This window comes from Chinchilla lanigera, unplaced genomic scaffold, assembly GCF_000276665.1.
Source record: "Chinchilla lanigera isolate Chin_1 unplaced genomic scaffold, ChiLan1.0 scaffold00029, whole genome shotgun sequence".
NCBI lineage: Eukaryota > Metazoa > Chordata > Mammalia > Rodentia > Chinchillidae > Chinchilla > Chinchilla lanigera.
This window is the reverse complement of record NW_004955430.1, coordinates 7680388-7701037: the sequence shown is the minus strand read 5'-3', so window position 1 is coordinate 7701037 and position 20650 is coordinate 7680388. Positions and strand designations below refer to the sequence as shown.

General features: G+C 52.4%; 1 protein-coding gene across 4 annotated transcripts in view; it reads right to left on the bottom strand.

The window, feature by feature from the left end:
* Nucleotides 1–20644, bottom strand: part of Flnb (filamin B, beta) — a 151731-nt gene extending 131087 nt beyond the window's left edge. For all 4 annotated transcript variants that reach the window (XM_005387431.1, XM_013515640.1, XM_005387432.1 and 1 more), the window contains exon 1: nt 20198–20644. In XM_005387431.1, the coding sequence (XP_005387488.1) occupies nt 20198–20489 (292 nt within the window). In that variant the 5' untranslated portion in view covers nt 20490–20644. The remainder of the gene's footprint in view (nt 1–20197) is intronic.
* Between the last annotated feature and the right edge of the window lie 6 nt (nt 20645–20650).

Sequence of the window (20650 nt, the reverse complement as noted above, 5' to 3'; positions counted from 1 at the left end):
AACCACTTCCAAGTTCATAAATTCAGTAGTCTGAGAGACCAGAACATAGCCCAGCAACCAGCTGGAGACCACCAAATCCCCAAATGGAGCAGCCGAAATTTGGCCAATAATACAGAGCTGTTCTCAGAGTGCAAATTTTCTCATTAACACTCATTCCAGGGCTGGGGATTTAGCTCAGCGGCAAAAGCGCCTGCCTGGCAAGCGTGAGGTCGTGAGTTCGATTCCTGGTACCGGAAGAAAAACAGAAAAACAAACAAACAAACAAACAAAAAACACTCATTCCGCCATTCCACAATCCCATACTGCATAGATTTTTATAGACTTTCGGGGTCCATGCAAGAATTTCAGCAATCGCTGGAACTACTTCCTTGAGAAACATGTCCACCCCTTGGACAAAAACCTGTGGACTAGCCAGCCGCTCCTGGAGGCAAACTGCTGGGGTGCTGCGTCTAACAGCCCCAAGCCTGCCAGTCTCCAGCAACAGGGGGGCTGCCCAGGCTGAGGTGATTAGCTGTGGTGTTTCCACACCCTTGGGGGAAGAGAGGAAGAACTCCTAGTGAGCGTGAATGTCTTCATCTTAACATCATCCGGATGTCTTAATGGTAATAATTTATTTTCTTTTTTTTTTTTTTTTTTTTTTTGAGACAGGGTCTCGCTAAGCAGTTCAGGCTGGCCTTGAGCTCACTTTGTAGCACAGGCTGGCCTCAAACTCACATCTATCCTCCTGCCTCAGCCTCCTGAGTGCTGGGATTACAGGCGTGTGCCACCACGCCCAGCTAATAATCTATTTTCTTTCTCACAAACTGGCCCAAGCTTGTCTTTAAAACAAACAGTTGGGCCAGGGATCTAGCTCAGTGGCATAAGCACCCGTCTGGCAAGCACAAGTCCTGAGTTTGATTCCCGGTACAAACAAAACAAAACAAAACAGTAAACTGAACATGATGGCACACACCTGTAATGCCAGCACTCAGGAGGCTGAGGCCGGAGGATTGTTGTGAGTTCAAGACCAGCCTGGGATATAAAGTGAGCTCAAAAATAAAATAAAATAAAATAAAATAAAATAAAAAAATAAAGTGAGCTCAAGGCCAGCCTGAACTGCATAGCAAGACCCTGTCTGCAAGAAAAAGGGAAAGGAAAGGAAAAGAAAAATTAACTTGAGGCAGGGTCTTGCTAAGTGCCTAAAATGCTCAGGCTGGCCCTGAACTTTTGATCCTCCTGCCTCAGCCTCCTAGAGTGCTGGAATTAAAGGTGTGCATCACCATGCCTGGCTACATTTCTGTACTTTTACCACAAGTATAAAACAACTATATCAAAAAAGTACCGTAGCATCTATATCTCTCTGCAATTCGCTTTTTCTGCTCCATATTAGGATTATGAAGTTGATGCAGTGGATACACGAAGAGATGCCTGCGCTGCCTCCACCTGCAGCGACTCCAGCTGCCTCAGATCACCTCCCAGCAGCACCTACCAGCTCCGCCGAGCAGGCCCCTCGCGTGGCTTCGGCCCTTTGCCCCGCACAGCCCGCACATGGAGGCACCAGCCTGGCAGCCCCAGGGAGGCGCAGACGCCCCCATCGCCAGTGAGCAGAGGCTGCGGGAGCCCCAGCACCCCGCCTCCTCCAGACGCACAATTCCAGAGGCGTCTGCACACTGCCCAGGGCGCCAGCAGAGCCGAGCCCCTGCCGCCCACTGCTGTGGCCATCCTCATGCGCCCTCATGCTGGTCTCTACTTCCCAGCCTCCTCCTGGGGCCGCCCCCACCTGGGGGCAGTCCTGTGTCCGGCCTGCTCTTGGAACTCGAACTCAGCAGAATTCTGGTATGTACATTTTCGTTTCTCTGTATTCCACTTTCAATGGCATAATTTATTTTACAAGGATATGCCCTATCTAATTGGAGTATCGTTTTAAACTCGCGTTTTAAATGACATTTAATGGTTGAGAAATGATCAACACACAATGAAATACAAAGCTAAATGTAGCCTCCTCGTTCCTAAGATGTCTGCGTCATCCCTAGCATGCAGCGTGTTTGCATGCGTGTCCACGCCTGTGTGCGCGTGCATGTGTGCGTACATGCGTGTGCGTGCGTGTGTGTATAGAAAACCCAAGGGTAATGTTATGATATGAACCCCGTGCCTCTCTCTGTACAAAGGAGAACACAGGCCACTTTTTCCTCTCCTACAATTCGTATTTCCAGTATAGTCCCCAAAACCCAACATTTTTAAGTTTAAAGCTACACAAATTATACAACCTTAAACAGCACGAAGGTTGCACAGGCTCTTCCTGTGTGAGGTAGGCATCCCAGAGGGATCCAGGGGTGAGAGGAGAGGCCCCGAGTTGGCCCTTGTACAGAACGCAGGGGCTGGAGGAGGTACAGCAAAGCAGACTTTGCTACTGCAGCCACCTCGTCTCCGCCATGTCCAGGAGACACTTCCTAGAGAAAGCTCATGAGCCACCATCCCACAGGAATCTGCATCCACCTCTCCCAAAAGGGTCCCTGTTCTTCCAAGGGAAGCGCCCCACCCAGAGTTCTGGGGCCACTCTGACTGGGTGAAGGTACTGGTTAAGAACCAAGCATGTGCCAGGCATGGTGGTGCATGCCTGTAATCCCAGCACTCGGGAAGCTGAGGCAGGAGGATCACTGCGAGTTCGAAACCAGCCAGGGCTACAAAGTGAGCTCAAGGCCAGCCTGAGCTGAATATCAAGACTCTGTCTCAAACAGACAAAAAAAAAAAAAAAAAGAAGCAGGCACGTGATTCAGCTTGGGCCAGTGAGACACAAAGTGAAGGCTGCCACAAGGTCTTTCCTGCTACAAATAACCAGCTTTAGGATTAATCAAAACAACACAGAGACCCAAAGAACCCAGGTCCTTCATAACATCACGGTGCGGCCGTGGGATTCCTGAAAACTATCACCTACGCTGCCTGGGTCTGCTGGCGGGAGCCCGTGCATTTCCTTCTGCAGGAGCCAGTGTCCAGTCTCCCTGCCGGCTGCGGAAGGAACCGAATAGCCGGGCCCCACCTCCAGGCTCCTCTCCCTCCAACTGCATCCTGCCTCAGTCTCAGGAGCATCGCACCATCTGCCCGTATCCCTGCCCCTTCAGCAGGCCCTGATGCCAGGCAGCATGACCCAAAACCCCAAATCTACTCCAGACCGGCAGCCCCACACCTTTCAGACAGCTGTGGATTACCCGGGAGCACTCTACTTCCCATGCACGGAGCACTTCACAAAATGTAGCTTGTTAACTCTTCACTCCCACTCCTTAGGTAGAAACTGTGATTAGATGATTATCCCGAGTTTACAGTCTAGTGCAGTAGGGACTGCGGCTCCAGAGCAACCATGTAACTCAACCCCAGGTCCCACAGTAAATCCTAGCTTCACTCAGACAGCTGCCTCATGCCTAATTCATTCTCTCCTCTCTCTCCCTCTCTCTCCCTCTCTCTCTCTGTCTCTCTCTCTCTCTCTCTCTCTCTCTCTCTCTGTACCCCAGGTTGGCCTTGAAATCCTCCTGCCTCAGCCTCATGAGTCAGGATACACCACCATGGCCAGCCAAATCCTCATTCTTAACTATGATTTCCCTTCTCCCAGAAACTCAAGGGAAGAAAGCAGCGCTCCCGCCTACAAGCGGGACATTAAAAAAAAAAAAAAAATTACACTCAGCCTCATATCCCATTAGCTCAAAGAACACCATTCATTCCTCGAGATTAACAGCATGAGGCATTTCAGAGGTCCGCTCCTGGAGTCTATCTTGCTTCCCAGAGCCCACAGCACACACTGAGGGGAAGGAGGGCTGTGAGCTGCAGAGTGTGTCAGGACGCTGTGTTCTATCTTATCTGCCACAACCGCCATGGACTCCAAGGGAGCGCAAATCAGCTTCCAGGGAGACAGGGTTAGGTATTTCATAACCGCATCACATAAAAAGTGAAGATGCCGAGTTGTCCTGACATCATAAAAACAACAACAAGGGTACAACTCTAATACAGAGTTTCTCTAGAATCATTTTGGGCTGAAATTGTGTACTGTACATTTCACAGAAAATTCAAATGAAAAAGAAAAAAAACTTTCTAATAAACAACTCTTAGACCCCATACACATGCAGAACTCCACCTGATAATTCTCTTATTAAAATGCTGGCTCCTATTTCCTATGAAACATCAATCCCCGCCCGCGACTGCCTCCCCCCGCCCCCCCGCAAGCCCACCAGCCGCCTGCGGTCGGTCCCCAGCCTCAGCTCCCCAACACCCGTGCCGGCCGGGACTGCACAGGTCCTTGAACAGAGCATCTATCCTGACGCAAACTCCCAGTGCACACCTAAAATCACAAATACAGAAGTACTGATCCCCGTAACTCAACGCCTTCCCCGCTCAACTGAGGGACCCTTTCTCATGCACCCAAGGGGTCCTTTCTGCAGTCTGAGATGCTTTGGTAAAACCAGCATGTATTTCTTTCTTCAGTTCCTCAGATAAATCTGTTCTTACTACAGATTTTAGCAACCTCAGCACACCACTATTTTTTCCTGTCCTTACTAAGTGGAGAATGTTCACCTTTTCACTTAAAGGAAGAACTTTCCAAGGGGCTGGGGATTTAGCTCAGCGGCACAGCGCCTGCCTGGCAAGCACAAGGTCATGAGTCTGATTCCCGGTACCGGAGGAAAAAAAAAAAAGGAAGAACGTTCCAGCTTCTCCTGGGCAGAGCCACAAACCAGCATCCACTGCCCACCATGGAGGTGGGCACAAGGGACAGAAGGGTAACCCCAGCCCTGGGCGGGATGGGACGGACAGTACAAGGGCTTGTCACGCTGCTCGGGATGGTACACAGTTTAAGATTTATGAATTGTTTATTCTGCAGTTTTCCATTTAGTATTTTCAGACTGCAGCTGGTTTCAAATAACTAAAGTCACCGAAAGCAAAAATCACCAGAGAGGGGGACCCCCGTGCATTTCTGCTCAGCTCCTTGACGCTCTCATCGGTCACGGGGCATTCGAGAGATGAGATTCTCTCTCCAGTCCCGACCCTTCCTCAGTCCCTGGGGGAGAAAGGTTTAGGGTGATGCCAGGTTACCTTCTACACACCTCTCAGACTCTTGCTAATTCACCCTTCTAACCAAATGAGAGCAGGCCTCACGCAGAGAGCAGGCGAGCTGCTGGCTGGGATTTAATAGCACTGTTTTGGTTTTATTTATGGTTACCTTCCATTGACTTAGTGACACTACTTTTCCACTTATAGTGACACAGTCTCCTCAAATACATCTGCTGTAAAAATGAGTCAACTGCAGGGGAAATAGTACACGAAAACTGAAACAGTGACAGCTGTAGGATATGGCAGGATAGGACATGTGTTTCCCCCTTTAGGAATGACCAAATTTTGGGAAACACAGAGCTAGTCCGGTTCTCCTATAAGGACGGGAGGGGGGCGTTCTAGTGATGCAGAAGCAGGTCTGGGAAGAAGAGCTGAGTCCTGCAATCACCTGGGACCCGCAAACTTGCCAAATCCAGGGTGGCCTGGACCTTTCCCAGGGCCGGAGTCTGGGGTGCCAACGAGGAGTGGGGTTAACACCTGCTGATCGTATGGACAGCACCTAAAAGCTTGAGTAGCTGGGGAAACAAAAGCCATTGTGCTAGTGTTTTAAGTTTCTGCCCGGTCACATGGAAAAGAGCACCTGGGCTGACTCATTTGCTCCCATTGTTAGAAGTAAAGGTCTGCGTTAATCACTCAGCCCAGTAAGATCTTCACAAGTTTACCTTGGGGCGGTGGGGAGTGCTACTGCTCCCTGTCCCCACAGAAATAACCTACAAACCACAGGCAGTAACGCTGCTGTATGAGAAACCTGGCCCCACCGTGAAAACAGCAGGGAGCTCGTGTTCCAGGGAGAGGAGGAAGCAGGTGCTTTACGCCAGACACAGACTGACCCCTCCAGCCAGCAGGACAAGCACCCGCAGAACTTTTAACCAGAACAGAGAACGCTGCCCCGGCCCGAACCTCCCCACTCATTCGGGTCTCAGGACAGATTCACTGCTGCCAAACTCCTCCACCACCTCAGCCCAGCAGTCCTGCCATACAGTGTCCAAGCACCACTGCAAAGCCACTGTCGCAAGCGCCGTGACACGAGGTTAGATGTGCTCGGCGCAAGGCCACACCCAGGGACGGCGAGGAAGTCTTGGCAGGAGGTGCAGGCAGCCCCACCGTGATCCCAGAAGTCAAAGAGCCAGGATTAGGAGGAGGAGGAGGCCATGCCCAGGGCCAGGGCAGGCAGGAGACAGGCTCCCGCACACAGCCCTCTGGCTCCACATCAAGGCACACAAGGTGGTCCGAGCCTCTTCCTCCTCGGCAGATTTACACTGGAAGACCCCATGCACCCTCGCAGCTCCTTGCTCTGCCCTTCACCCCCACTCTGCTAAGCACTGGAAGGGAAGCAGGCACAGCCCCCACAGCACTGGCATAAAGACATTTTTCTACAGTAAGCGGGAGGTGTGAGCCTCACAGCAATAATGTTGACCCTAAAGAGCTACGGATGGCCAGGCATGGTGGTGCTCGCCTGTAATCCCAGCACTTGGGAGGCTGAGGCAGGAAGACTGTTGCAAGTTCGAAATCAGCCTGGGCTACACAGTGAGAGCTCAAGGCCAGCCTGAACTGCATAGCGAGACCCTGTCTCAAAAAAAAAGCAAAGAGCTGGACATGGTGGCGCACTCGGGAGGCTGAGGCAGGAGGATCACTGAGTTTGAGGCCAACCTGGGCTACACAGTGAGACCTTGTCTCAAAGAAAAAAAACAAACAGGCAAAAAAGGAGAACAAGCCCTCAAGGATAGCATCTGTTTCCTATCCTTACAGCAACACTGGCCAGAAGACCTGTAAGTGCCATTTCCCATGGTTCCTACTCAAAAGTTACTCAGGTGGCCTGTCTTTTGAAAATAGTCTTTTGGGTATGAGGCACCTTTGACCTATTTCTGGGCATATTTTTTCAGCTACCTTTCCCTCTCCTCCAGGCCCAGGGGCCATCCCAGGTCCGGAACTGAAAGGGAGTTAGGGAGTGACGCCACTCTCGGGGCACTTACGACCCTCGAGGCCTAGCCGGGTACTGCGCCGGGACTGTGTCAAGGGATCTCTGACCGCCCCGGCCTGGGACCGGAGCACTGCAACAGCCCAGGCCCTGGATCTCAGGCCAGCACCAGCTCCCAGGCCGCCAGCGAGGAAGTGGCAAGGTCTGTGAGATCCAAGCTCCTGAGCACTCAGAACACGGCTCAATCTATGTCCAAAAGCGGCTTCCATTGCACTCCTCCGTCACGAACAAAGCTGAGAAAGGCTGATTCCGTGGGGCTGGCGTCCTGAGGGCTCCTGAGCAGACGGTGCCTCCAGAAGACTACCCCCATGGAGACCTCAGGACCGTGTCTCACACGCGCATCTCAAAGCGCCCAGGCAAGCAAGAGCAAACCCAGCTGCCCAGCGACATTCTGCTGGGGATACTTTTCAAATACTTCCAAACTGCTGCACAGCTGAAAACTAACTGAGTTTCCACGCCGGGCTAGCCATGAGACAAGGTCACCGCCATTACCAAACATAGCAACCATTATTAACAGACCCCAGCGGTCCCAATAAAAGTTGGTCCTAAAAACTTTTAAGAGACAAAGTGGCTGGAACACCCCTGCTCCATGGTTGACCAGAACATATTTCTGGACCGAGGGAGATTTCCAAACCATAGTGAAACTCAAACAAGACCTCCAATTGTCACGCTGGCCATGGCTCGGCAGTCATCCAAGGGCAACTCCTGTCACAATCATCAGTATCACCAAAATGACCTCACAAGACATTTCCAGTTCACGATCTCCTGCCATGTTTGTTTGTTTGTCTGTTTGTTTAGTGTGGTAATAGGGATTGAACCCAGGGCCTTGGCAATTAACCCTCTTTATTTTTGTGAGGGTCTTGCTAAATTGTCCTGGCTGGGCTTGAACTTGCCATCTTCCTGCCTCAGCCTCCCAGAATGCTGGGAATTACAGGAATGTGCCACTATGCCTGATTTAAGCTCTCATTTTTCTTTCTCTGAGAGAAGGTATTTCCTTCTTCCCCATTCCAATCAAAGGGCAGCTTTAAGAGAAACCCCTGCAGGCAGAAAAAGATCTGCTGAAATTCTTCACAAGTGAGGTATTCTTTCCTTAAATGCTTGTCTTTGTCCTCCCAATTTTTTTTTCAAACCTAAAAACTACAAATAGATCTTTTTAATGACCAAATGACCCAAAAAAGGCATTAGAAATTAATTTCAAAGACACATTAATCTGACAGTTTCAAAGTCTCAGGGGAAATTCATTTAGTTTTCTATTGCTCAACAGTTTAAAAGTATTTGAAAAGTATACCTAATGTACTTAAAATTTTACTTTGAAGGTGGGCGTGGTGGGGCACGCCTGTAATCCCAGCACTCAGCAGGCTGAGGCAGGAGGATCGTTGCAAGTTCCAGGCCAGCCTGGGCTACAAAGTGAGTTCAAGATCAACTGGAATTGTATACTGAGACCCTGACTCAAAAAGACCAAAAAAAAAAAAAAAAAAAAAACCCAAAATTTTACTTTGAGTAGGATGGGAAGATTAAAATGTCCAAAGGTTGTAACTGACTGGCCGCTGTGGGTGCGCCTCAGTTTCCTCATCCAGATGATGGGATTATACCAACAATGACATCTCAGGAGTTGCAGTGAAGTTTCCTTTGGCTTTGTGAAGAAACTTACCACTTACCACTCCCTGGTACCTGGTAGGTGCCAATGTACACTCACTGTGTCTAACGACACTATTATTATGACTGCTGTGACCTAGCAGCTTCCTATGAAGTTCACTTTCTCTTTTTATTTTAAGTTCACTTTCTAAGTTTCACACAGCAAGTTGGAAAAGGCCTCATTCTTTAGTAACAGAAGCAAATTCTGAATGTTCAGAGGACCAACATGAAATGCTGCGCTCCTTAAGTTCACCCTCAGTTTCCAAAGTGGGGTGTTCCTCGAGGGCCCCAGCCCGGCTGTCCTCCACGCACCATCCCCGCCTCACCACTGGCTGCAAAGAAGCACTGTTTTGCGTTTTCTGAAAAGAAAAAACATACTGCAAACAAGTCCACGGTACTGGACCTTACTGCTCCACCGGGACGCTACTATTTATTCAATGCAGTTTATTACACCCCTACTAGGTGCCAAGCCTCAGAGCCACAGAAAGAGCACCTGACACTGGCCCTGCCCCTGGAGCAGTTAGGACCCACGCAGAGCGGGACAGGCAGGCCAAGAGACCAGCCTAGAGGGCAGTGGGAGTCAGGCGGGGCCCGGACTCCACCTCACAAGGGATCCCACAGATGTCAAACAAGAGAGCCAAGGGACAGGGACAGAGACCATTTGATAGGAGCTCCACGCCCGCAGGAAGCGGAATGTGACGGCTGGTGGCTCCCAGGATAGAAACCACCCCCAGCACCAGCACGGCCTCCTGCAGTGGAGGCCAGGAATGTGACAAGCCACTGCACAGGTGCATTCCCCCAGACCTGCCAAGAACACTTGGGGCTCGGCCGGTAGGTGGCCAGGAGTCTGCTGAAAGGGCCCTGTCCCACAGGCAGCAGATCCGTGGGTTCCAGGCCACACCTGGGCCTCCGCTGAGAACTCCTGCACTCAAGTCACAGAACTGCCAAGTCACACGGGGCTTTCAGCGCCCAGCCCCTCAGGCCTCTGGAGGGTGGAGTCCCGGTCCCCAACCTCCCCACTCAGCCTCTGGCTACTTTGCCACAAAAGGGATAATCACTGTTCTTGAGCAAGAAGCATCCGACAAATCCCTTCACAGAGGTCCAGGGAAGGTAGCGCAACTCACACAAGACAAAAGGAACCAGCCTGCTGCGTACCAGACTGGATGGGAGCGGGAGAAGGGAGAGATGCTGAGAATCTGCTCTTAACTCCCGAAAACTGGGCCGTTCTCCATGAGAGGCTTGCCTCTCCCTCAGGCCCGCCGGGCGCTGGGCAGAAAGGAACACCATTCCGCCTGTCAAAGCAAAAGCTGACCGCTGCTTACATTTTTCATCTCAAAATCTGAACTTATATGCCACAGCAAATTGACAAAGTCCCTGCCATAAATCCACACCCGTTTCCCTATATAGTGTGAATGCCAAAATTCCACCCTGTGTTCTAAATGACTCCGGCCTCATTGGCTGCCTTTATATCTGAAAGGAAATTCCAGAAAAGTTGTCTGGCATGGCAAAACTGGCCTTATAAAAATACCCAGAAAGGTGACCTATTTAGTCAAAAGAGCTTTCAGATCTCCATGAGAAAAGGAATTCATGCCAGCATAAAGGGCCTTCAGAGAGGGAGAACAGGAGTGTTGTGTTAACGCCCAGACCTTTCCACAAGCCAGCCCCGAGCTGCTGGAGGCTGAGCAGGACGGCCGCAGAGCCCGGCTCTCCCGGCAGGAGCCGCGGGCGCACCAGCCGGGCTCCGGAGTACACAGCAGCAGGCCGGTCCCGAACACCAGCGGACGGTGGCAAGCGGCTGCCCGCTGGCCGGGGCCACCAACTGACAAGGGCTGGTGCCAGGCCAGGACAGAAAGGCAGCCGCGGCTTCCAGGCAGGCACACCGGCACATCCTCCCACTGGTCAGTGTTTGAAGGCAGCAGAAGGAAGGGGTGTGGGCGAGGAGCTCCTGACACAGCACAGCAGGGCCAGCGGCCAGTGTCAGCAGGGACCTCCCGGCACAGGTGGCTCTCAGCAGCCGCACACTCGCCTGCCCCGTGGTGTGCGCGGAGAGCTTCGGCCTCCAGGACGCAGAATGGGGCCAGGAGGAATCCCAGGCCACGGCCTTCCCCACAAGCAGGCCCTGCCCAGGAAGCAAACGAAGACTGAGAAATACTTCAATGTCTCCACAACGGGTGGGGGCTCTGGCCCAAGAGTCCCTCAGTGTTAGAACAGGAAGGCAAATGGACCCAAGAAAGTTTTGACTTGTAGGACATTTCTGTGTCACGTTAACCAAGCCCAAACAAGTAAAATTTGGAGCAAAACAGACCTGAAGCAGTGAGAAACAGTCCCTCAACCAAGCATGGTGGCGCACACCTATATAATTCCAGCACTCGGGAGGCTGAGGCAGGAGGATCATTGTGAGTTCGAGACCAGTCTGGGCTACAAAGTAAGCTCAAGACCAGTCTGAACTGCACAGTGAGACCCTGTCTCAAAAAGACACACACATACACAAAACCACAGTCCCTCCCGGATCGTCTCACTCCAATAGGTTTATTTTACCACACAAAGTATTGAACCTGACTGACTGACATGAAAATAGTTTACATCATGCAGACAAGCATTGTGCCTGGCCATAGGATGAGGCAAGTCTGAGCCTGGGTTTTTTCATCTGTAAAAAAGGAAGATATGGGACTGGGGATTTAGCTCAGCGGCAAAGCACCTGCCTGGCAAGTGCAAGGTCGTGAGTTCGGTTCCCGGTACCGGAGAAAAACCAAAAAAAAAAAAAAAAAAAAAGGAAGATATGCACCCTCTAGCTTCACAGGATCCATAATGAGGATTACAAATAAGGAAAGTGGCTGGGCAAACTGGGCAAGGTGGCGCATCCCTATAACCCCAGCACTGAGAGGCAGAGGCAGGAGAAATGCAAGTTCAAGTCCTGCCTGGGCAACTTGGTGAGACCCTGTCTCAAAATTAAAAAAATAAAGAAGGGCTAAGGATGTAGCTCAGTGCAAAGGCCCTGGGTTCAATTTCCAGTGCCACCAAAAAAAAAAGTATCTAGGCAGCCAGACATAGTGGTGCAAACCTGTAATGCCAGCACTCCAGGAGGCTGAGGCAAGAGGATTCCAACTTCAAACCCAAGCTGGGCAACTTAGTCACTTAGCAAGACACTGTCTCAAAATAGGTAAAAATGGACAAGAAACGTAGCTCAGTAAAAAAGCCCTGGTTTCCATACCCAGTACTGCAAAAAGAAAGGAAACGTGGGCGGGGGCACAGCTGAGCACACACCTGTAATTCATGATACTTTGGAGGCTGAGGCAGGAGGATCGTAAGACTGAACTGGACAATTTAGTGAGACACCCTACAAAGGACTGGGGATGTAACTCAGCATTCTCTGGACTCAGTCCCCAGTGCTGAAAAAAAAATAACACAGAAAATAGTAAAAGTAAGGCATCCAGGCCAGGTACAGTGGAGCACACCTGCAATCCCAGCACTCAGGAGACTGAGAAAAGAGGATGAAGAGTTTGAGGCCAACAGGGCTACACAGTGAGTTCAGAACCGGCCTGGGAGAGCTGGGCGTGGCAGGCAGGTGCCCTCCGCAGCGCACTCTCTACCTGTGCCGCCTAGAAAAGCCACTGCTGATGATGGAGAGCGGGGGACGCCACCGCGGCGCTGTCGCCGGCACTCGCTCAGTGGACAACCAAACTGTTACTCTGCGGACACTGTGTTAACGCCTGGCGAGGGCGGTGTGCTTCTGCCGAGTGGGACAGGCAGAGGCTGGAGAGTGACGCCAGCTGTTCTCCGGTAGTCTGTCGTCAGACTGCAGGGATTCGGAAAAAGCCCAGTTTTCGTAACTGGTTTGCAGAAGAGTTATGACATCCATCTACAATGTATCAAATGAACAGAGATAAAAAGTGCTTCAAGCCGGGCGTGGAGGCGCACGCCTGTAATCCCAGCACTCAGAAGGCTGAGGCAGGAGGATCGCTGTGAGTTCAGGACCAGCCTGGGGTACAAAGTGAGCTCAAGGCCAGCCTGAACTGCATAGTGAGACCCTGTCTCAAAAAGGCCAAAAAAAAAAAAAAAAAGTGCTTTGAGGTTCTCAGGGGACAGGCAGTAGCTCCCTACCTAGCTCAGCGCTTTTCTTACCCTCTCCAAATCATTGTACTAACGAGGTCTGATTAAACACCCGTTACTTCCATCCTTGATACCGTTTGGGAGCTGGCACCTGCGGTTCAATTACTCCACTCTAAGGAAGCCGGTTTTATCGTCTTTCCCAAGAAACACTTTCCCTAGCACACAGACTCATCTCCCAGGAATCTAGAAAGTCCAAGACTGCTGCAGAGTCCCTGAACAAGAAAGTGCGATTGTTCACTACACAATAAACCTGAGCTCGGTTAGTGATCACTGGGCACATTTCAGTGAATACCTAGTTTTACAACAGTAACGGAAGCCAACTTTGGGTCACAAAAGGCAACTGTAATCATTATAAAAGCAGGAAATAGCACCCACCCAGTTAAACTGCTATGACTCCTTCCATGGGATTTGCTCAACTAAACTTTTTTTTGGGGAAAAGGGTTACAACTATAGATCCAGCTCCTCAGGATAATCAAAGATGAAAATTAAGTGCAGAACACTAATACGGGACGGGGGACCAACGTGTGGGGATGTGGCCCAGAAGCGGCACGCTTGTCCAGCATGCTCAAGGCCGTGGGTTTGATCCCCAGCACCACAAAAAGGAAAAAAGATAAAATAACTGAATGTAGAAACATAGGCCTTCAGGGCACTATAAGGTGCATAAAATAACACTACTACAGCCAGGAAAAACTAGGTCTTCTACTTAGATTTCTTATATAAAAAGAAACTAAATTTTATAAAACTTAATGTATAGACTGATAATGGTATACGGATATAGCTTATAAATACACACAGATGGGAACAGAACATGCGGGTATGGTGGCACACGGCCATAGTCCCAGTGCCTAGGAGGCTGAGGCAGGCGGAGTACCTCAAATTTGAGGCTACCTGGGCTACATAGCAAGCCCCTATCTTATAAAAACAAAACAAATCATGCCGGGCGTGGTGGCACACGCCTGTAATCACAGCACTCAGGAGGCTGAGGCAGGAGGATCATTGCAAGTTCAAGGCCAGCCTGGGCTACAAAGTGAGCTCAGGGCCAGCCTGAACTGCATAGCGAGACCCCGTCTCAAAAAGGCAAAAAACAAACAAATCAAAAAAAAATCAAAACAGGAAAAAGAAAGAAGAGGGCACATTCCAAACCTCCCGCTGAGCAACACTGCAAGAGACCTGTGTTAGATGATCCACTCCAGCCAGGTCCACCCCTCCTGCCCTGGCATAGCTACTTTTCTAGTTGCTAAGACAAAATCCTGGATACCCATTTGTTACAGGAGGAAAGTTCTATTTCAGCTTGCAATGTGTAGAGGTTTCAGCGTGTAGGCAGCAGGGTCTAAGGCAGGGCAAAGTGGAGCAGGCAGACGTGGCAGGCAGCTTCCTTCTGCCCTTTACATTCCCACCAGGCTGCCTGCCAGCGTACCTATGGGTACGCTTAACCCCAGCAGCACACACTCTAATCCAGCCACCTTTGAAACACCTACGACCACATTAGGCTGGGGGACACCTAGACGCAAGCCACAACAGACCCCAGCTCAAGGAAAACACACGCTTGCTCAGAGGCCCTTTGTGAACCGGCCCTATTTACCACTCCTCTCATCCAATTTGTATGACCTCCAACCTAACACACTTTCCCCTACGCTCGCTTGACTAATTCTAGTCACCTAATTCTAATTCACGCGTTAGCCCTCAAGTGAAAGGCCCCTTCCTCCAGGGAGCCGTCCAGGTTGCACACCGCCGCCTGGGGGTAGGTTCTCCTCCTCTTGAGGGGGTGGCACCTGGACCCTCACTAGGCACAGCAGCCCAAGATGGGAGCACTGGGAGACGGCTGAAAATGTGGACTCTCAGCCCTCACCTCTCAGCACTGCATGTCTAACCCGGTCCCAGGTGATACGTGCGTGCCTAAAGGGGCGAGATCTCTCCACGTGCTCTCGGGGTCTCTTCTTGCCACACTGAGCAGCGTGAGGCAGGCGGATGATACGACTCTTATGCCTATGGCCCTAGCACCTACCACGGGGCCTGGTTCAGGGCTGGTCTTTCATACACCCGCTAAATGGAAAAGGATGAAAAATAAAGGGGGACCTTGGGAAGAATCTTCACCAGAGGGCACAGCTGGGGGGAAATAGCTAGGTGAGAGCAACAGCAGTCCAAAAATACCTGGCCTGGCCAGAGAATAGAGGGAAGATGAGACAAAGTCCTGGACTTGGGCTAAAGCACACAAAGACCAAGAACGACAATGCCAGACTGTGCTGGAACTTAACTTAATCAAATATAATGCTCTCTAAGGAGAACCAGGCTCAGAAACATTATGGTCATGGGCCAGCCTTGTGCAGCTGTTGGGCGCAGAGTAGGGATCAGAGTCCAGGCAGTGTGGCTTCAGGGCCGTGGCCTGAATCACAAGGCTGTATCCAGCAGCTCCTAGCATGCACTGACCATAAAGAAAAGAGGATGACTAGGACCTTCGAGCCCCTGCAGGCAGGGCCTAAAAGCTTCTAGTTCTGAGCATCTGCTGCCCAAGGAGCAGGACAGTCCCCCTCCACTGCACGACACTGGCCTCTAAGCGCAGAACCAGACCCGGGCCCGCGAGGGTCTGCAGGCAGAACCTGGCTCCCACCCGGGGTCCTCCTCAGCACCAGCTCTCCAAGACCGAAGGCGGCTGCTGACTGGCACGCTGGCTCCGCCACCACTGGAGGAGCTCCGCAGAGGCCCAACCACCATCTGGAAGTGATTTGGCCCAGAGATTCCTGAACCGGGTGGGAGGTTGGAATGACCAAGCTGCCTCGGCTCCCAGAAACAAAGCTGGTGTGAATGGGCCCGCAGGCAGCCATAATACACCAGGGGTCATCCCCTTCCAAGGTAGGTGGGGGCTGGGGATATAGCTCAGTGGCATAAGCACCTGCCTACCAAGGTAGGGACACCCTCCCAGGAGCCCCTAACTTTATTTTAGCAAGTAGGATCAACACAAGCCAGCCAAGAAGTCCTACCCAGAGCAGCGCTAACTTTAAGTACGCTTTGCCTGCGCAAACCCCTCCAGGTATTAAGGGAGTACCCTATTCAGTGAACAAGCACTGGCATATATGACCTAAACTGTTCCCAGCACTTCTTTTCCTCAACCACTTTTTAAAATATTAACGTTTTACATCTTTGTAACAACCTTTAAGGAGGTAGTTATCCCGTTTTATCAATAAGAAACCAAGGCACAGAAGTTTCTTAAGAGCTACTCTGTCTCAAGTGGGGTTGGAGCCAGCACTCCTTGCTCCCAACGGCCCTGGCTGTTGTGCTACCTGGATGCAAAAGGAGCAGCAGGTGTTAATTCCGACACCGCAAAGCTACTCTTTAAGCACTCTGTCGGTCTGGGTTACCCTGGCCAGGAGACACAGGCAGTTCAGGAAAGAGCAGAACTTAGGGTTGTTTGTACGTTGGTTTGGGGGTGACGGGACAAAAGGGAGAGGAAGGAAAAGGGCCTGTGCAGGGTGGATGGCCTCCCGCCTCCCTGGAAACTGCCCAGGACCGGACGCCTTGGGAACGCAGCCCCGCCTGCTATGCCGGCCTGGCGCAGGTAAGGCCAGTAACTCCTAGGGTCAGGCCACATCTTCTGAAAAGGAAAGCATTCCTGTCTCTACAGGACCAAACCTCAACACACTGCCCAAACTTCCAGGCAGCCTGGAACTCATTCTCAAGCTGAGAGACCCCTTTTTCTCCAAATTGGCTCGGCTGCCTGGTGTCAAAAAGGGTTTTGGAAAAACAAGTAAATAAAACTGCCAGCTCCTGGCAGACAGCTAGAACTAAACATGCTGAACTGCCCAGGACATAACAAGAAACTAAGAACACCCTCAGCCTTGGGATGGAGCCTAGAGCGGGCCCACCTTCCAGGGAACCACCGCAGTAAGCAGTCAGGGCTGGGCGCGGGGCAGAACCACCAGCGTCTCCGGGAGCTGCACCACCTCCAGTCTCCCGGCTGGGTGCAGGAACGTGATTCTAAGAGTTCCCACAGTGTACACTGCTGGGAGTCATCCAAAGCACATAAAACCCAGTATTCATTCAATCCTGCCCTCCCTGATTGTGGAGTAAAACATGATCCACTGGGTAGCAGGAAATCTCAAAAACCAGAAGCCACCGGGGAAGATGGAGCAGCCATTCCTCAACAGATTCAGCCTGGACACACGGCACAATCTGACCACCCACCTAAGCGGCAGGGCAGGCCACTCAACTCCTGGAACCCTCATCACACCCGGCCTGTCACCCACCCAAGGCCCTCACACCTCTGCTTGGTCCGGGGCTAGAGGTTCAAAGTGCAGGTACACCACGTGCCATCCTGACACCCAGACCTGCAAAACCTACTGCTGCAGGTGCCTCTGAGGCGGAGAAGAGCTGGATTGTACTCGTCTCTGACACCGGAAGGAAAGTCAGTTAAGGCTCAAATTCAGTCACCGTTGACAGTATTTGCTAGTTGGGTCACCTGCTTGACAGTAATTGCTGTCAAGGATCATCATGAATATTCAATGCAGGTGATCAACAGAACACAGGTAGCAAGTGTCCCCAAACAGACCTAATGTCCTTGTCAGAACAAGGGAACATAACATAAGCCTTAAGAAGAAAACTAAAATCCTGCTTGGATATGACTTCTTTTTGTCTGTTTCTTCCTTTCTGGTAGGGCCATTAACCCACATCAGCCGCCGGGGCAGAGCCAGCAGGCCTCAGGCTTTACCCTCAGACCAGTCCTGGCACCTGACTAGACTCCCTCTGGTCTCCAGAGGCTGGAAAGCCTGCTTGCTCTGAGATTTTTCTGGAGAGCAACTAGGCACGAGTCATAAATGTGGTCACACCCTTTGACCTAGGAACGCCACTTCCGGGAATATGTCAGAAAAAAATAATTTAAAATGAAAAGTAAGCTGGGTGTGGTGGTGCGTGTCTGCGATTCCAGCACTCCCAGACACTGAGGCAGGAGCAGGGCTGCCACAAGTTCGAGGCCAGTCTGGGCTACATTGTGGGTTCGAGGCCAGCCTGGACTATGCACCCTGTAAAACAAGACACTGTCTCAAATACAATTTGAAAAAGAAAACAATGTAATTTGTGGTGGAAAGAGGGCTTAAAAAAAAAAAGGGAAGAAAGAAAGAAAGAAAGGTCTACAGAAAGAAGCTAAAACAGCCTTCCGGCCCATTGGAGAAGAACTAAGCCTGGAAGGTCAGGACAGTGCAGGTCTGAGGCCGGGAGTGTTCAGGAATGAACTGGTAATCCCAGCTAGTAGCCTCTAGACCCAGCTACTCAGGAGGGAGGCAGAGGCAGGAAGCCTGGCTTGGGCAAGTCAACATCTGTAGAGACAAAATTTTCCCCATACCCCCCCACCAAAAAATGTTTAAAAAGTAAAAAGGGCTGGAGATGCAGCTCAGTGCAACAGCTCTCTGGGTTCAATTTCATACCACAAAAGAAAAAATGAAAGAAAACCTCGAGGACCAATTTTAAAAATGTAAGGGACACGGCAAGGTCTAGAACAGGACCCACAAACTCAACCCTGATGTGAAGGCATGCTGGAAGCAGATGCCGCCTGTGTAAACAGCTGGTAAATCAGGCAGTCTAGGATTTTCTGATGCTGCGGTTTCCTTTTTTTTTCTTTTTTTTAAGAGAGATTTTATGTCATGTTTGGATACTCCTGGCTTACTTTAAATTTCTTTGTGCAGTTAATTAAATAAATACACATTTTTAAAACAAAGAAGTATGGATCCAAGTCGAGCTCAGCCAGGCTTGAAATTCCTCAAAGGCTGGTTTCTGAAAAGGAAAGAATTCCAGAATTCTGAGGTTCTCCCTCCCCAGTAGAAGAGAGGGCCCCCCCAAAGAAGACAACAGCACCCCACCCCCAGCAGCTTGGCTCTGAAGAGAAGCATGCTGGGAGGGCAGGCTGGCTCCTGAGAGGGCTGGAGAGTGGCACTGCAGCTCTGTCCCAGGAAGCCGGAAGCAGCCCCACCGGCCAGGTCAGGTGTGGGGAAAGGGCTGGGCGGGGCTGGGCGGAAGCTCGGCCTGGAGGGAACCCCTTTTCCACAGGAGAAAGTGCCAGCTGCCACACCCACCTCCCTTTCTTTCATAAGCCCTTATTTCCTTCTTAGAGACCCCAGACCCAGTCACTCCCTCCCGAGCAGCACACCCACAGTGCAGGCACACCCAGACTTTTCCCAAGCTATACATACGGTGTACGCACACGTGCCTGAGCGCACACACACGCACCGCAGCCCCTGGCCCTGCTGTCACAGCCCACATCCTGGGCAGCCCTGCAAGCCCTGTGCAGGCCTCCAATTACCGCGGGCCACAAGGGAGAGCAGAAGGGGACCCCCGACACCAGCTCCCTCCCTCCGCCTCTGGAAGACCCTAGAGACAGGGTAGGGAAACTAAGCCTCCTCACTGTCACACACTGTCTCCCATTCCGGACCCTACTTATGTGACACTTGGCAAAGTCAATCAACCCTCTGGAGCCCCTTATCTGTAAAATGGCCTGCGAGCACCTCAGCGGGGGGATATAGAAGGACTCACAAGGCTGTGGACACCGCAGGCCACAGCGGGGCCCTCTTCAAGACAGCAATCACCACCAAGTGCGGTGGTGCACAGGCTTAACCCCGCTCTTCAGGAGGCTGAGACAGGAGGGTGCTAACTTCGTGGCCAGCCTGGGGAACCTGTGGCCAGAACCCATCTTGAAACAAAATATAAGAAGGCTGGGGGCATTCCTCGGTGGTACAACACTGGCCTAGCAGGCCGGAGGTCCTGATTTCAATTCTCTGTACCGCAAAAAATGGCAGAAAAGAGCAATTACCATTCTCACCACCATCTCTAAACTATCTCCACCTGAGGGGACCTGCAAGCGCCCGGCCGGGAGCAGTAGAAGAGAAGGGCACACCCCCGCGCTCCTCTTCCAACCTCCAGGTCCACACCCATTCCCATTCCGGCGAAGGCTGGGAGGGAACCGGGCCCCAGCCTCTACCTAGGCCGGGAGGCTCCAACCGCGGAGAACGGTCCCGCCGCAGCCCTCCCGCCCGGCCTCGGAGCCAACGCCCATTCGGTGGCCGCCGAGCGCACGGGCTGGGGGCAGAGGGCGAGCGCTCCCGGGCAGCGAAGCTGGGGCCCCGCCCCTGCGGACGCCCCGCGGGTTTGCAGTCCTCGGGCTCCGACCCCGGCGCCCCAGGTTCGGAGGAAAGCCACACCTCCACCTGCGATCCCAGCCCCAGCGCTCAGCGCTCAGCCCACAGCCGCCCCGGGCGCGCGGTGGGGCACGATCGCACCGGTCCCAGCCCCACGAGGGCACCGGGCAGGAGCCCGGGTGCCTAGTCCGCTCCCCAGGGACGGCCGCCCCTGGCCTCCGCGCCCGCACCCAGCGGGCAGCGACCGCGCGCTCCGGGGACCCCGGCCCGGCCCCGCACTCACCGATGGACACGAGCTTGATGCTCTCGCGGTCCAGGAACTCGAGCGCCACGGACACGTTCTCCAGCTGCATCTGGCGGAAGGTGGGCCGCTGGTGGTACTTGCGGTACATGTGCTTCTGGCTGAGCACCTCGAGCAGCGCGATGAGCCGCAGCCCGTCGCTCAGGTCGGTCTGCAGGTTCCCGATGCGTTTGTTCACGCACTTGAGGTGCTCATTGCACCAGCGCGTGAAGGTGTTCTGCTGGATCTTCTTCCACGGCGCGTCCTCCGCCAAGTCCTTCTCGGTCACCGGCATTCTGGCGGCGGGGAGAGCGCACAGCGCGACGAGCAGCCGGGGACTGGCGGCGGGAGGCCCCGGGGCCGGGGGAGCGAGCACAGAAGCGGAGCAGGAGCGGGGTTCGAACACGCTGCTGCTGTAGCCGCGGCCGGAGCTGCTCTGCGGCCACCCGCCCCTGC